Source organism: Sinocyclocheilus grahami, unplaced genomic scaffold, assembly GCF_001515645.1.
Source record: "Sinocyclocheilus grahami isolate Dianchi unplaced genomic scaffold, SAMN03320097.WGS_v1.1 scaffold1459.1, whole genome shotgun sequence".
Lineage (NCBI taxonomy): Eukaryota > Metazoa > Chordata > Actinopteri > Cypriniformes > Cyprinidae > Sinocyclocheilus > Sinocyclocheilus grahami.
The window spans coordinates 47800-63045 of record NW_015506638.1 but is presented as its reverse complement, the minus strand read 5'-3'; the positions used below and the strand labels follow the sequence as shown (position 1 = coordinate 63045).

At 37.7% G+C, this 15246-nt stretch overlaps 1 protein-coding gene across 1 annotated transcript in view; it reads right to left on the bottom strand.

Annotated features, from left to right (window-relative positions):
* Window positions 1-2913: 2913 nt before the first annotated feature.
* Window positions 2914-15246, bottom strand: part of timeless (timeless circadian clock) — a gene marked incomplete at its 5' end in the record, with an annotated part of 51656 nt that continues 39323 nt past the window's right edge. Inside the window, 5 exons of the mRNA XM_016256671.1 lie at window positions 2914-3233; window positions 10730-10797; window positions 10909-10951; window positions 11304-11532; window positions 11628-11746. Of these exons, the coding sequence (XP_016112157.1) occupies window positions 3103-3233; window positions 10730-10797; window positions 10909-10951; window positions 11304-11532; window positions 11628-11746 (590 nt within the window). The remainder of the gene's footprint in view (window positions 3234-10729; window positions 10798-10908; window positions 10952-11303; window positions 11533-11627; window positions 11747-15246) is intronic.

Genomic DNA, 15246 nt, shown 5'->3' with positions numbered 1-15246 from the left:
TGAAAAGAACAGAAACTACAGATAATGTAATGAAGACCCACACGAGACAAGGACGAGGCCCTCCCAAGTCACATGCTAAAGATAGAAAAGATGAAGATGCCAATGTGACATGTTACAAATGTGGACTGAAAGGACACAAAGCAAGAAAGTGTTACAAGAGGGTGTGGTGCAACCATTGTAAAAATAGTACACATGCAGAATTCCTGTGCAAGAAAAAGGGTGACCAAGATGGTGCTAGAAAGGTTGCAGATGAACGAGACTGTGATCAAGACCACCTCTTCAAAGTCGAACACTCAGAGTATAAAAGACCGCCAGACAACGTAAAGAAGAAAGGCATCATGGTAGACGCTGGCGCGACATCTCACATTGTAAACGACATCAAAAAGTTCAAAAACTTTGACAGCTCTTTTCAACCTGAGACTCACTCAGTGGAACTAGCCGACGGGACAAAGTGCAGCGGAATGGCGCAACAAAGAGGAACAGCTGTGATTTATTTCCTAGATGACACTGGACTACATCACAGAGCACAGCTAAGGAACGCACTATACATGCCTTCATACCCACATGACATTTTCTCAGTAGCAAGGGCAACAAATGGAGGATCAACAATTATCTTTAAAAGAGGGAACAGCCACATGGTTACCAAAGAAGGTAGCAGGTTTGACATCCACGAAAGTGGAAATTTGTATTATTTGCCAACTATTGAAGAAAGTGTTGACAAGTGCAAAGTGTGTCATGATCTACAAACGTGGCATGAAATTCTGGGTCACTGTAACTACGAAGATGTACAAAAGTTACAGGGTGTGGTTAGAGGCATGGAGATAAAAGGAAGCACAGTTAGCAAAAATCGGTTATGTGAAGTGTGTACGAAGGGGAAATTCACTCAGACAAGAAACAGAGAGCCAGACAGAAAGGTAGAGAAACCTTTAGAACAAATTCACACTTATTTGGCCGGCCCAATGCCAACACAGAGCAAAGAAGGGTACAGGTATACACAGTCGTTTACAGACGATTACTCGGGTACTATGTTAGTGTATTTTCTAAAGTCTAAAGCAGACACGGTACAAGCCACAGAAAAGTTCTTGGCAGACATAGCACCTTATGGAGAAGTCAAGTGCATCCGTTCAGATAATGGCACTGAATTTATGAGTCGAGATTTTCAAGCACTGTTAACAAAGAATAAGATTAGACATGAAACGTCTGCACCTTATTCGCCTCACCAGAATGGCACAGCAGAGAGAGGTTGGAGAACACTCTATGACATGAGCAGGTGTTTACTGATAGAAAGCGAGTTACCAGATGAGCTGTGGAACTACGCTATGCAAACATCAGCTTACGTGAGAAACAGGTGCTACTGTAGACGTACAAAGAAAACACCATATGAGTTATTCACAGGCAGAAGGCCAGACGTTTCCAAAATGCAGAAATTTGGATCGACGTGTTTTGTTTACAAACAAGAGAAAGGGAAATTAGACTCTAGATGCGAACAGGGTATTTTCATTGGCTATGATAAAAACAGCCCAGCTTATCTAGTGTACTATCCCAGCACAAAGAAGGTCCAAAAGCATAGGTTGGTGAAGTTCACAACAAGAACAACCAAGGAAAGAGAAACACAAACACCTGGGACGCACACCAGAACTTTGAGCAACGTTTTGTCTTCGTATCTGATTGATGGTGAACTGCGCACTCAAGCTCAACACTAATACATTCCTCAAGAGAAAGGAAGCCAACAGAATATCTCAAATATTTTGTGAAATAAACATTGAGTAACAAAAATAACATTAGTTCAAGGATTAGTAACATTGATTGATCCTGATGGTGGATCAGCACCTAGAGACGACCTCTACAATCTTGAATGTCAGCGGAGATCATGTCAACTAGCCAAACCCTAGAGACAGATCCCCTGTGAAGAACTCATCACCTTGATGGAACCGACTGAGCATGGTTTCTCCCAAGGTTTTTTTTCTCCATTTTTTGTCACCGATGGAGTTTTGGTTCCTTTGGCTTGCTTAGTTGGGGACGCTTGACTGATTGCACAGACACTATTGGAAGAGAGCTGAACTGGATGATGACATCACTGAATAATCAATTAACTGACTTCAGCTGAAAAATTACTCTGTTATTGTCTTCTTGCATTATTGACTAACTATTTTCCTGTTTTGACACTTTAAAGCTGCTTTGACATTCAGTATTGTAAAAAGCTCTATACAAATAAAGGTGACTTGGCTTATATATGTCAAGCTTGGAACTGTTCGGCATTCAAAACGCAACCTTATTGCTCATCACAATTTTGATGTACTGTTAGGTGTCACCCTTATTTACATAAATGTAAATGTTATGTTAGCTAGCATACTAGTTATTCCAAATTCCACTTGTATACTTTAATGCTACTCATGTTATGGCTATGGACTATAGGTTTAACAATATAATTTTGCAGACAATTACAACATACTTATGCTACTTATACCAAAGTGCCAACTTAACAATAGCCCCTGATGGTTCCATTTTCTTTATGCTAGGACAATATCAGCAAGGCTAATACAGTCATAACAACAATGTAAACAATTTGCTTTTGAATTCATGAGACAATGTTTAGATTTAACTAAAATTGAGTTACTTACATAGTTAAACTGAATGCTTGCTACAGTAGCCTAATTATGTTGCTTAAAAAATGGGGAAATGCCAAGCTGACAATGACAGAAGCTGAAATTAAATTTTAGTTGGAGTGGTTGTGAAATCAATTTATTGACATCATATCTAAGCCCTGTAATTTAATTGACCAATCAACAGTTGCAACAGCCGTATAGTGCAATGATCACACTACTTTATACTAGCTAAAATTGGCTTACCGCAACAAAATTATGACAATCAAATACAAATATTTGTCTGTTAAATATATTACAACAAAGCTGATAGTTTCATACAGTAAACTTTATTAACATACAAAAGAGCACAGTCAGTTATCTCATAAGAGCAAAAGGTTTCTCTGTATAAGAATTATACAGTGAACACTGAGCCAAAGCATATAGAAATGTGAGATAAAGAGCAATTATTGTTTTACAGACACTGAAGTGAGAATGCTGGTGTATCAACAAGTTTCTTCTAGTTATCTTCCTCTTCATCACTTAACACTCTCTTATATCTGCGCTTAGCTGGGGCAGCAGGACTCTTGTGGTCTGAATCGATGCTTCTTTCAAAGTTATTCCTGGGTAAAGGATCCACATCTGAAATATCTGTGGAAGAGAAAAGAAAAGAAAGTCTTCTAGATAAATTTAGGAATTCACAGCACTTTAATCAATATCCTTCAGCATCATACACTGATTATAAAACATATCTACAGTTACCAATCAACTACTTCTTAAAATTTCACAAAGACCTTAAATGACTCATCTTAAACGGTTTAAAAGTATTAAAATTAAAAAATGTCCAATCCAGTTACTATATTTTTTTCCATTGTAGGATACCAAGTGAACGTCTCGGGTTACTTATGTAACCATGGTTCCCTGAGTAGGGAACGAGACACTGCGTCCTCTAGGTTTCTTGCCATGCTGCGGACGCAAGCTTCAGACGAAGAAGTGAACGATGTGTAGCTCCCGGCACCGATTTATACTGTAGTCGCACCGGTAGTGACGTCATGGCTGTCGCCGGCCAACGAGTTGGTGTTTTTTCAATGTATGCTTCAGATACGAGTCACGACGAGGCGTTCCCCATAGCGACCCCTAGAGGACGCAGTTCGAAGTTCCCATGAAAGGGAACGTCTCGGGTTACTTATGTAACCATGGTTCCCTGAGTAGGGAACGAGACACTGCGTCCTCTAGGTTTCTTGCCATGCTGCGGACGCAAGCTTCAGACGAAGAAGTGAACGATGTGTAGCTCCCGGCACCGATTTATACTGTAGTCGCACCGGTAGTGACGTCATGGCTGTCGCCGGCCAACGAGTTGGTGTTTTTTCAATGTATGCTTCAGATACGAGTCACGACGAGGCGTTCCCCATAGCGACCCCTAGAGGACGCAGTTCGAAGTTCCCATGAAAGGGAACGTCTCGGGTTACTTATGTAACCATGGTTCCCTGAGTAGGGAACGAGACACTGCGTCCTCTAGGTTTCTTGCCATGCTGCGGACGCAAGCTTCAGACGAAGAAGTGAACGATGTGTAGCTCCCGGCACCGATTTATACTGTAGTCGCACCGGTAGTGACGTCATGGCTGTCGCCGGCCAACGAGTTGGTGTTTTTTCAATGTATGCTTCAGATACGAGTCACGACGAGGCGTTCCCCATAGCGACCCCTAGAGGACGCAGTTCGAAGTTCCCATGAAAGGGAACAGGCAGTATAAGCTTACTAGCATAAAAGCCCTGCACTCAACACACAGAAAATAAACTTTCCTCTTTGAGCCATAATTCTTTGGCATCAGTGACTCTCGGATTATACTAAACTGCTACTCCTTTGTCCTTAAAGCAGTTTGAAATTAGGCAGGTGCAAAGGACAATTGTAAAGATAACACCAACTGGTAACATCCAAGTCTGCCACATCCTGACTGTCACACAAAAACTTATTTCACCCAAAACTATTCTGTAATTATTTAGTCACCCTCATGTCATTCCAAACCCATAAACAAATGCCCCTTCATTCATTCAAATCTACACCCCATATCACAAAGACAAAGCAAACAAATATCTACTTTGCGAATCAAGCTTTATTCTCCACGCCACTCTGCCAGACTACTCCACTGGACTGGTTTCTTATGACATTTTTTTCTGGTTGGGTCAGCAGTAAGCAGTAAATATAATATATAGCATAATATAAAGAATAAAGCTCAATTTGGTGGGCAGAGTTAGTGTAAATACCCTTGGTGTTGATTAGAGATCAACCGATATGTCGATTTACCGATATTTTTCCCGATATTTAAGCATTTTACAATAATCGGATATCGGTTTTGTAATATTGGATTCACCGATATAAACGCCGCCATCTTGTCTTGTGGATGTTTTGAGAATTGCGCGCAGGATCACCACTGCAGCGCATCTGAGGGGAAACAAGACAACAACAACGGCGTGCCCGAGTACTTGATTTACTGTAGTTAGTAGCCATTAATGCACAATTTAGATGTATTACATAAATATGCAGTTTATGCAGCTTGGCTCGAAGAAACAGAGACAAACTCACGGAGTCACGTAAAATAATCCGTTAAGTCCTGTCCCAATAAAGACGTAACTTTGCGTGAATTAAATAATATGCAGCCATGAATGTGTGCATGTTGGAAATAAAAGTGCTCAATTTAATTCGCTCTCTGTTGTCTATATGCTCATCGTCTCATGAAGTCGGAGTCAAGTAGGCTAAGATAATCCGTCAAATCCTCTCCCAATAAAGACATAAATTTGCATTAATTAAATAATACAGCCATGAATGAGCGCATGTTGGAAATAAAAACGCTAAATTTAATTCTCTGTCTGTTGTCTATGCTCATCATTAGTCTCGTTAAGCCGCTTTCATATTGCTGTTCACTCACTGGTTTGATGCTCAGGAAATGCTCCAGCACGGCCACCGCATGTAACTTTTAACAAGATTCACTTGTTTAAAACACCCTAAATTGTATTAACATTTACTATACAACCATTATTTCGCTAATAAACATCTAAATAGATACAACTCTATGGAAATTAATTATTTATCATCTCCACGAGCGATCGCAGTTTGAATATAGTTCTGTGTAAATGCATAGATAAACTGCGCTGTCAGCAGGCATTTCATAATCTAGACCAGTGTTTCCCAACCGGGTTGCCGTCTGTCGAGAGCAGGGGTGCCGTGTAAAAAAATCCTTTTTTAATATTTTTAAATTGCTAAAATGTTCAAAAAAGCAGCTATTATATAATATCCATTTCTGATGTCGCCAATAATTAGATGCACTGAAATTCCAGCCGCCGAAAGTTCACCGCTCAGGATTCACTTTCACGTGGTGTGACGCTCTGCGTATTATCCCGCTCTATGTCTCCTATGTCTGCTAACCGTTATGCTCACGTGTCCTCTGATAATAATAGCTTTCTAGGATTAAACATTATTTGGATAATTGGTAAAAAAAAAATTAAAAAAAATCTCTTAACCCTACTGTTGTGTGTTAGACCTACCTAAAAAACTAAAAAGCAATTCATTTAATTTGTAGGCCTAGCGTGATTTTTTAAATTTGTGCTATCATTAGTAATTTCTTTATTTGTTCTTATTTTATTATTAACTGCTTAGCTTCCTTGTCATTTTTTATTCAATTCAAAGTTTTAAATCAAGCTTGTGCTACTGCAACAATTACCCAACTGTAAAATCAAAAATACAATGAGTGAGCAAAACTTTGTTTAATTACCATTATAACTAGCTATCTCACAATGTTTACATATGAATAAAAGCCTACATTAAAATCTGTCATATAAATTGGCATTTTCATTAGAAATTAGCCTACTGATTGCCACCATTGATGGACAATTTTTTTTAATAATATTAAAAATATCTGTATGACAGTATATTCTGCAGTTCTTCCCTGCTGTACCGAATATCTATACTTTTCAAAGTATCATATCGAAGTTAGAAATTCAAATATTGTGACAAAATTAATTTTGTAGGGTGCCACAAATTTGTTAAAATTTCCAAAGGGTGCCGCGACTAAAGAAAGGTTGGGAAACACTGATCTAGAACGACAAAACCATTATTAGTAATTGGTAATTATTAATTCTCATATAACATGCCAGTTGAGAAATGCAATAAAATACGATGTTTTGTTTGTAATATTTCAATATTCCAGAGAATATTATTCAGTGAGTTAACATTATCCATTTAATTATTAGCCTATTAAACATCTTATAAACCTACTAAAACTGTAGTTTAAAATGAAGTTATGACTCCTTTCCTTTATTTTCTCCATTTGAAAACATTAGACCTTCTACATTTATTTTGCTTATTGTTAATATTAGTGTTGCTGCTTTAAATAAAAAGTTTTTTTTATTGTTGTAATGTGAAGATTAAATTTAAGATGAAAGACTGTTAATTTTCAACACTTTTTAAGATGACTGAAAGGAGGAAAAACCAAAGTGAAGTATGGACTTACTTCACTCAGTCATTTATTTACTTTATAACAGTAAATAAATATCGGTTCTGCATATCGGTTATCAGGCACATAAACATGCAAATAATTGGTATCGGTTATAAAATATCAATATCGGTCGATCACTAGTGTTAATGTAGTTTTGTGGTTAAACAATATTTGTATGCTGTCTAACTTCAACAAGGATGTCAGGCTTTCTGTATTCTGCCTTCAGATCTTTTCAACTTCTTTGGCTGTACAGATTCTCTCATTGTCTCTGCTGGTAAAGCACATTAGCTGCCACCTCTGTATTTATGCTAGAAGCATAGTGTTTTTTGGTGATGCAAAGAGCAAAAAATTGACAATGGATCACACTTATTATCATGCTTTTCCAGCTAAAACAATGGGAGAATCAGTACCTATACAGTAGAAGCCAAAAAAGTCTGAAGCCAGAAGACCGAATGATCGACAAAGACCGGAAATGATAGAGCACACACAAGGAGAAAATCCTAGTAGTAATGACCAAGTTACTTCTTGGCTTTCTGTACCAGCAGCTGGTTTACCATTTTGTTGGTCTAAATCAAGACCCAAGGCCCCAAATGCTCCACCCGAAAATGACCTTTGTAACATTTTACTACAAATTGCACAGCAGTACTAAATAGAATTGAGTGACATTTAAAATCTGTATTTACTTTACTTTGAAAAACATACACAGAATTTTTATTTTACAAAAACAGTAGAAAAATATTTACATCTAACATCAGCCATTTAGTCAGTGGCGGTTCTCCTTATTTGGTGCCATAAGCAAAATTAGACATAAGGACTGTCTTGACTCCTCTATTAAATTTGAGTACTCTATTATGAAAAATACTCAACTGATATTTGCCCGTCAATTAACCGGCAAAATACTGTAAGTGGTGCATTCCATGGATGAGAATCGATGAAAAGCATGATTAGACCGTTTTCTAAGGCTGCACAAATATTAAAATCATTTAAAAATCAAAATAAAGCAGAGTGCTATTGTGAATTCACAAAGGCTGTGATTCAATAAAATAAATGTATGCTCTGCGGGTTTAATATGATTTACTGTACATGTACTCATTACTTGGTAGGGGCTCCTTTTGCTTTAATTACTGCCTCAATTTGGCGTGGCATGGAGGTGATCAGTTTGTGGCACTGGTGAGGTGGTATGGAAGCCCAGGTTTCTTTGACAGTGGCCTTCAGCTCATCTGCATTTTTTGGTCTCTTGTTTCTCATTTTCCTCTTGACAATACTCCATAGATTCTCTATGGGGTTCAGGTCTGGTGAGTTTGCTGGCCAGTCAAGCACACCAACACCATGGTAATTTAACCAACTTTTGGTGCTTTTGGCAGTGTGGGCAGGTGGGCATCCTGCTGGAAAATGAAATCAGCATCTTCAAAAAGCTGGTCAGCAGAAGGAAGCATGAAGTGCTCAAATTTCTTGACAAACGGGTGCAGTGAGGTTGGTTTTCAAAAAACACAATGGACCAACACCAGCAGATGACATTGCACCCCAAATCATCACAGACTGTGGAAACTTAACACTGGACTTCAAGCAACTTGGGCTATGAGCTTCTCCACCCTTCCTCCAGACTCTAGGACCTTGGTTTCCAAATGAAATACAAAACTTGCTCTCATCTGAAAAGAGGACTTTGGACCACTGGGCAACAGTCCAGTTCTTCTCCTTAGCCCAGGTAAGACGCCTCTGACGTTGTCTGTGGTTCAGGAGTGGCTTAACAAGAGAATACGACAACTGTAGTCAAATTCCTTGACACATCTGAGTGTGGTGGCTCTTGATGCCTTGACCCCATGCCTTTGAAGGCTCAGGAAACCTTTGCAGGTGTTTTGAGTTGATTAGCTGATTGGCATGTCACCACATTCTAATTTGTTGAGATAGTGAATTGGTGGGGTTTTGTTAAATGTGAGCCAAAATCATCACAATTAAAAGAACCAAAGACTTAAACTACTTCAGTCTGTGTGTACTGAATTTATTTAATACACAAGTTTCACAATTTGAGTTGAATTACTGAAATAAATTAACTTTTCCACGACATTCTAATTTATTGAGATGCACCTGTATATGCATGTAGGTTATGAGCATTTCAGAGTGACTCCATTCACAGTAAATGCTGCTCCACACAAACAGTTATTATTTACATACATGGACCATCTTAAACTCCATCTTTGCATATGCTGTGAGTCTGAGTGGCTTATAACGTTCAGCTGGGAACAATGTGCACCATTCTATCAGATTTACAAGGTAAATCGTTTATAAACCTGCACCAACACAGAAGAATACATTATCTTTCTAAATATGCTAAATGTGCATCACAATTTCAAAATAAAAGTTTAAATCTTCCTTCTGAGTTTGCATGTTTTGATGTCCACATGTTTTTGTTCAAGAAATGATAGTGGCTGTAGCATTTCTATCATAAAGTGGCAAGATATTAAAGATTAAGTGGACATTGGAATTAAATGTTTAGTCAATATTAAACAAGGATTAGATCACGCTGTAAAGTGTAAAAACTATCGTCAGGCCGTTGGCACCCTCTGCAGACAATTGATATAATACATAATGTACATGAGCTATGATTATATTATTTTATTACATTATGTATTTTAACAGTTTTTTTCAATAAAACGATATAATCTTTTGCTTTTGATATTTTATTTGAACCAATTGTTATTTCCTCATTGCCACTATATATGTATTTTAAGTCATTTTAAAGTCTATTTTTCGCTTTGGTCTATTTTTATTACCAAAAAAAAAAAGTGCCTTTCAAAAATGTGCTCTCTACATTTTTCTTGAAAATAAACTGTCTCAAATGAACTATAAAGAAAAGAAGACAGTTGTGTCTGAAAGCGGTGTGTGGCTGCCTATATTTTCAATTCCAGGATCCGCCACTGCTTGTAGTTTGCGTATTTGCACAATGCACTTTTTTCTCGCTCTTTTAAGTGAAGAAAAAGAAGACAGTTGTGTCTGAAAGCGGTGTGTGGCTGCCTATATTTTCAATTCCAGGATCCGCCACAGTTTGCGTATTTGCACAATGCACTTTTTTTCTCGCTCTTTTAAGTGAAGAGTTTATTTCACTTGCAAACTAGTGATCTATGGATACAATGACTTTACTGAGGTAAATGCAGCGTTACATGTTCACAAGCTGCTTTATTGTCTTTCCATGGTTGCACGATACATTTCAATAATTTGTACAGAATCTTTCAACATACCTTATGAAGTTCATTCCCGTTTATTTCATACAATAAACAGTAGCAAATTAGAAAAGGTGATCATTCACACTGCCGTTTAAACTGAGGCAACTAAAAAGTTTTAAGCTTTGCAAAACTTTCAAGTATTGCATTTCCTCTCTCATGTTTTCTGTTTTTGAGCGCTGCTTGGATATGTGCACTTTGTGGTTTTCTTTCCATTTATTCAGACCGGTAGTAAATGAGGTCAAACTGAGTCATCAATTGAGTTAAAACCAACCGACGCATGGTATGCATGGTGTTTAACCGCTACTGGTCTCTACTCACTATTATCAGTGTAATTTACATGAATCTCAGAGACTATCGTGCTGAACCACGTCAATAGATGGAAGTGGTAACAGAAGTTCTAAAATTCTAGATGAGCTTTTAAGATATTGTTCATTACCTCTCTGATCATCATCATCATCCAACACTCTTCTTCTCTTCTTTGATATTTTCTCCTCTATATGATCACTGAAACCCAAATAATCAAAATCACATTTACTAGAAATGTGAAGAAAGTCATGTTTAGCTTGAACCTTCTGAAATTTGTCACTAAAGGAGTACATCAATACTGGTACTAACCTTTGTTCCACAGTATCAGAACTGCCCTCACATGATGGAGGATCTTATAAAGACAGAAAAAAACTTAAAATCGTTTAATTGGTCATTACCAAACAAGTATGTAGTTAAAATAGTTCACATGGTCAAATATATTTTCAATAATATAGCTACAAGCAGCAATTATGAGGCAAAGCACACCAATGCCATAACATTTAATTTAAAAAATAGCATTCCGGTAATGATTTTAGAAAATTCAAAAATAGTAGTGAAATTTCTATATGGTAGAAACTGAAACCATATTAGTGAATTCGACTTGGCATGAACTATTGATAATAGATAATTGCATTTATACCTCCAGTGCTTGGCCTCTAATAAAATGATCAATATTGGCATCACCAAATATGTTGCATACTTACACTTTGAGTTAGAAGAGGTGCATTTCCTCTGGCGTGACAACAGCAAAGCTCTCAGTGCTTGAGCTCTCATCTCTTGATTATCTTTATCCTCCATCTCAACAGTCAGACTGTTCTCCTTGTTTCCCTCAGAGTCCCCTTCAGCTGCAGTCTCCTCAACCAAGTCAAGAGATGCTGCTACTGACCTCAGCTGATGCACGCTCAGACTGGAAGAAATTCTCCAGAAAGATTCCTGATGAATGACACATTGGATGAGATGATAGCTTATAGTGTCTTCAAATAATCACTATTATAGGAATAAGGAAGCTTCTGAAACTCAAACCAAACCTGTCCGTCTGTGGGTGCACGGATCCCAACTGTGCGTAGAAGTTTTTGGAAAGTCTTGTTCTCCATGGCATCCTCATTCTCCTCTGTCAGAGGAACCAGTGCCACAGCATGAGAAACACCTGGAGAAAGAGAGGCCATATTTTAAATTGAACTATTTTTGCATCTGATGAAAAGTGGTTTTGCCTGTGCAAAATATGCCAGAATGAGGTTAGGGTGTTTTGGGTGGTTTCTAGGGCTTTTCTACAGATGCAGTAATTGTGGATATGTTTTGAAGAGAAACAGATCATGCTGTATCAAACAACATTAGGCAGTAAAAAAAAGACATGATCAGTAGGGGGCTGTTGTGTTTTCTTTGTTTCATTTGTTAATGGTCTTCTCAACCCTGTCCTGGAGATCCCCAACCACTGCACATATTGCATGTCTCTCTCGTGGGACACACCAAATAGAAATCTAGTTCTGTTAGATGAGGTAGAAATACAAAATGTGCAGTGGTGGGGGTCCTCAGGGCAGGTTTCAGAAGCACTGGTTTAGGGAGTTCGTTCAAGACAAAGGGTAGACTTATATACTGTATATTCACACTCACAGTGTGCTGTATCACTTCTTAAAGGGATAGTTCACCCCAAAACTAAAATGTTTATCTGCTTACCCCCAGGGCATCCAAGATGTAGGTGACTTACTTTCTTCAGTAGAACACAAATTATGATTTTTAAGTCCAGCCGTTGCAGTCTATCGGTCGTATAATGCATGGCAATGGTAACAAAATCTATGAGAGTAAAAAAAACATGCACAGACAAATCCAAATTAAACCCTGCGGCTCGTGACGACACATTGATGTCCTAAGACACGAAATGATCGGTTTGTGCGAGAAACCGAACAGTATTTATATAATTTTTTTACCTCTAATACACCACTATGTCCAACTGTCGGCATCCGGTGCGTGAGGTGTGTGGATTACTTTCTCTCGCGTGAACTGATTCGGGAGTGGTGACTTTTCACGTATTCCCAACTTCTGAGCCTGCGCGCCCGAAGTTATGGTTGATTGCTCTTCGGCTGGATATCAACACACCCATTAACGTAAACTACGCCAGAACACGTACACACCTCACGCATCGGATGCCGTGCGCACACTCAAGGAAGTTGGACATACAACAAAAAAAAACACTGTTCATCTCACTTGGTGCAGTATGCATTTGTGTTATGGTTAAACTAAGTTTTAACAAAGCATATGGATGATCTTTTTTGAGGAAGAAAACAAAGTATCAAATAGACAGTGTCAACTTCCACTAATGCACAGTGCAGGCTTTGCTGTCTTGTGTCTGTCAGTGCGTTGTTTTGCAACAAACAGACTAAAATTGATAAGCATTTGGTGGAATTCCCTTTTAAATGTAGCTGTTGTGTCATGTTATATGAATATATAAATACATTATGAATATTATGGATTTATAGATTCATTTATGGTTTGAGCTTCTTCCTGTGTGATCAGCCTCACTGCTTTCATTAGAAGCTTTAGGCAAACAGGCTCTATTACATTAATTTCCAATGGATTCGACATTATGCAAATATAACAAACTGAAATCATTGTACTTGTTTTTATTTTGCAAACAGTATGTAAATAATAGTGAATAATTTTCCTTATTCTAAAGTGTTATCGTATTGGTTAACAAATAGCATTCTTCAATACCACATTAATACCCCCCTCATCTTTATTGTTAATTTTCTAATAAAATAACACTTTTTACATTAAGTGGAAAGTTTTCATTCATATTATTGATTTGGAATACTATTGGCAAATCAATATGTTTATCAGCTAGATTTTCCAGTTTGAGCATTTGGGATCTTCAAGATCTATTATCGGTATTGCACAACTTTTACTTCACAGCAGTTGCTGAAATGGCAAATCCATTACTTAAAAGGGGGGTCTACAAACTTTTGGCTATATGGTGTATATTATCATTACAATTTTTATTTTATTTCCACTTTCTTTCTAATTAGCAGAGATTACGTTGCTGTATTGTTTATTGTAAGTTTAATTTGTTTTGCTTTAGGAGTGGATGACATATGAAAACATTTTTATATTTGGGGGAAAATATGACAAAACTTGGCTTAGGACTGAAATTGCATGTAATTAGGGCCCAAACACTGAAAGCGTGCAGTTGTGAAAGTGCATGTAGTAAACCTTTAAGCTCTCTTCCTAGGAGATTCATGTGATCATAAACGCAATGCTGAACAGATTTTTGGAATTTCAAATGGTTTCACCATAGCAAGGCAATATGGCTACATTCACACTATGAGCCTTAGTGCTCAATTCCGATTTTTTTTGTATAGCTGTTCACATTTTTGTTTTAAATGTGGCCAACATCAGATTTCCAGTGTGAACAGATCATGGTTCTGAACTGACCCGTATGCGCAAAAGAAAGATTTTCAGATTTTCACAACAAAATCCACCCAATTCTCTCTCAAAACTAGTCCAAAATTAGCCCAATCATGTTCAGGGAGGTAAACATCGCATTAGTGTGGTCACTAACCCACAAAGTTGAAAAACATCCTGTGGCAACAGATGAAAAAGTAGCCCAATTCCACGGAGAAAATGTGGATTTGGCAACACTTGCGCAGCTCACCGTCATACGGAAGTAAACACGGAGGATAAAGTAAGCGATTATGCGCTTATTTATAGTGTGATCTGCTGCAGAAGCCAGCGAAATTATGCACAAGCAATATGAAAAAATAAAGACAAGGATGTGACAAAAGAAAGCAGAGTTTTGACACTTTTATGATACGAGCCCTCATGTTTTGCTTGTAGAGTTGTCACTGTAATACAGATGAGTTCTGACACACTGTACTTCCACTGATTACTTTTCGTTACGGTCTTGATAACCTTGGGTGTGTAAAATATTTGAAGTGTCTCCCGTAAGTGTGGAATTATGACGAATGTTGATCTAGAGTGACGTAAAAGCCGCATGAAACCCGACATGACCGTTTACACTGCGGTCACATTGCAAAACATCTGACATGGATCGGATTTAGTGCCACATATGGAAGTGGCACAAATCAGAATTCAAAAGATCAGATTCCATGCGGTTTGTGCTGTTCACACTGACAAAAACAGATCTGAGTCACATGTGAGCAAAAAAAAAAAAATCAGATTTGGGCCACATTTGCCTGCAGTGTGAACGTAGCCTATGTACCCTGGGACCACAAAAGCAGTCTTAAGTCGCTGGGTTATATTTGTAGCAATAGCCAAAAATACATTGTATGGGTCAAAATTATTGTTTTTTTCTTTTATGCCAAAAATCATTAGGATATTAAGTAAAGATAATGTTCCATGAAGATATTTTGTAAATTTCCTACTGTAAATATATTAAAACTTAATTTTTGATTAGTACTATCATTGCTAAGAACTAGGGATGCACCGATATGAAAATTTTGGCCGATACGATAATCCTTTATTTTTGAAAGCCGATAACCGATATGTTGGCCGATAAATCTATATCCAAATTTTTATATACTTTTTGAGAGCCTGATTACAAAAAAGGTCTCATCATTAAAAACCACATCCTGAACCCTTCAACATAAGCAGCCTAGTTTGAACGGTGTATGTTTTAAAAATAATTTTACTCTC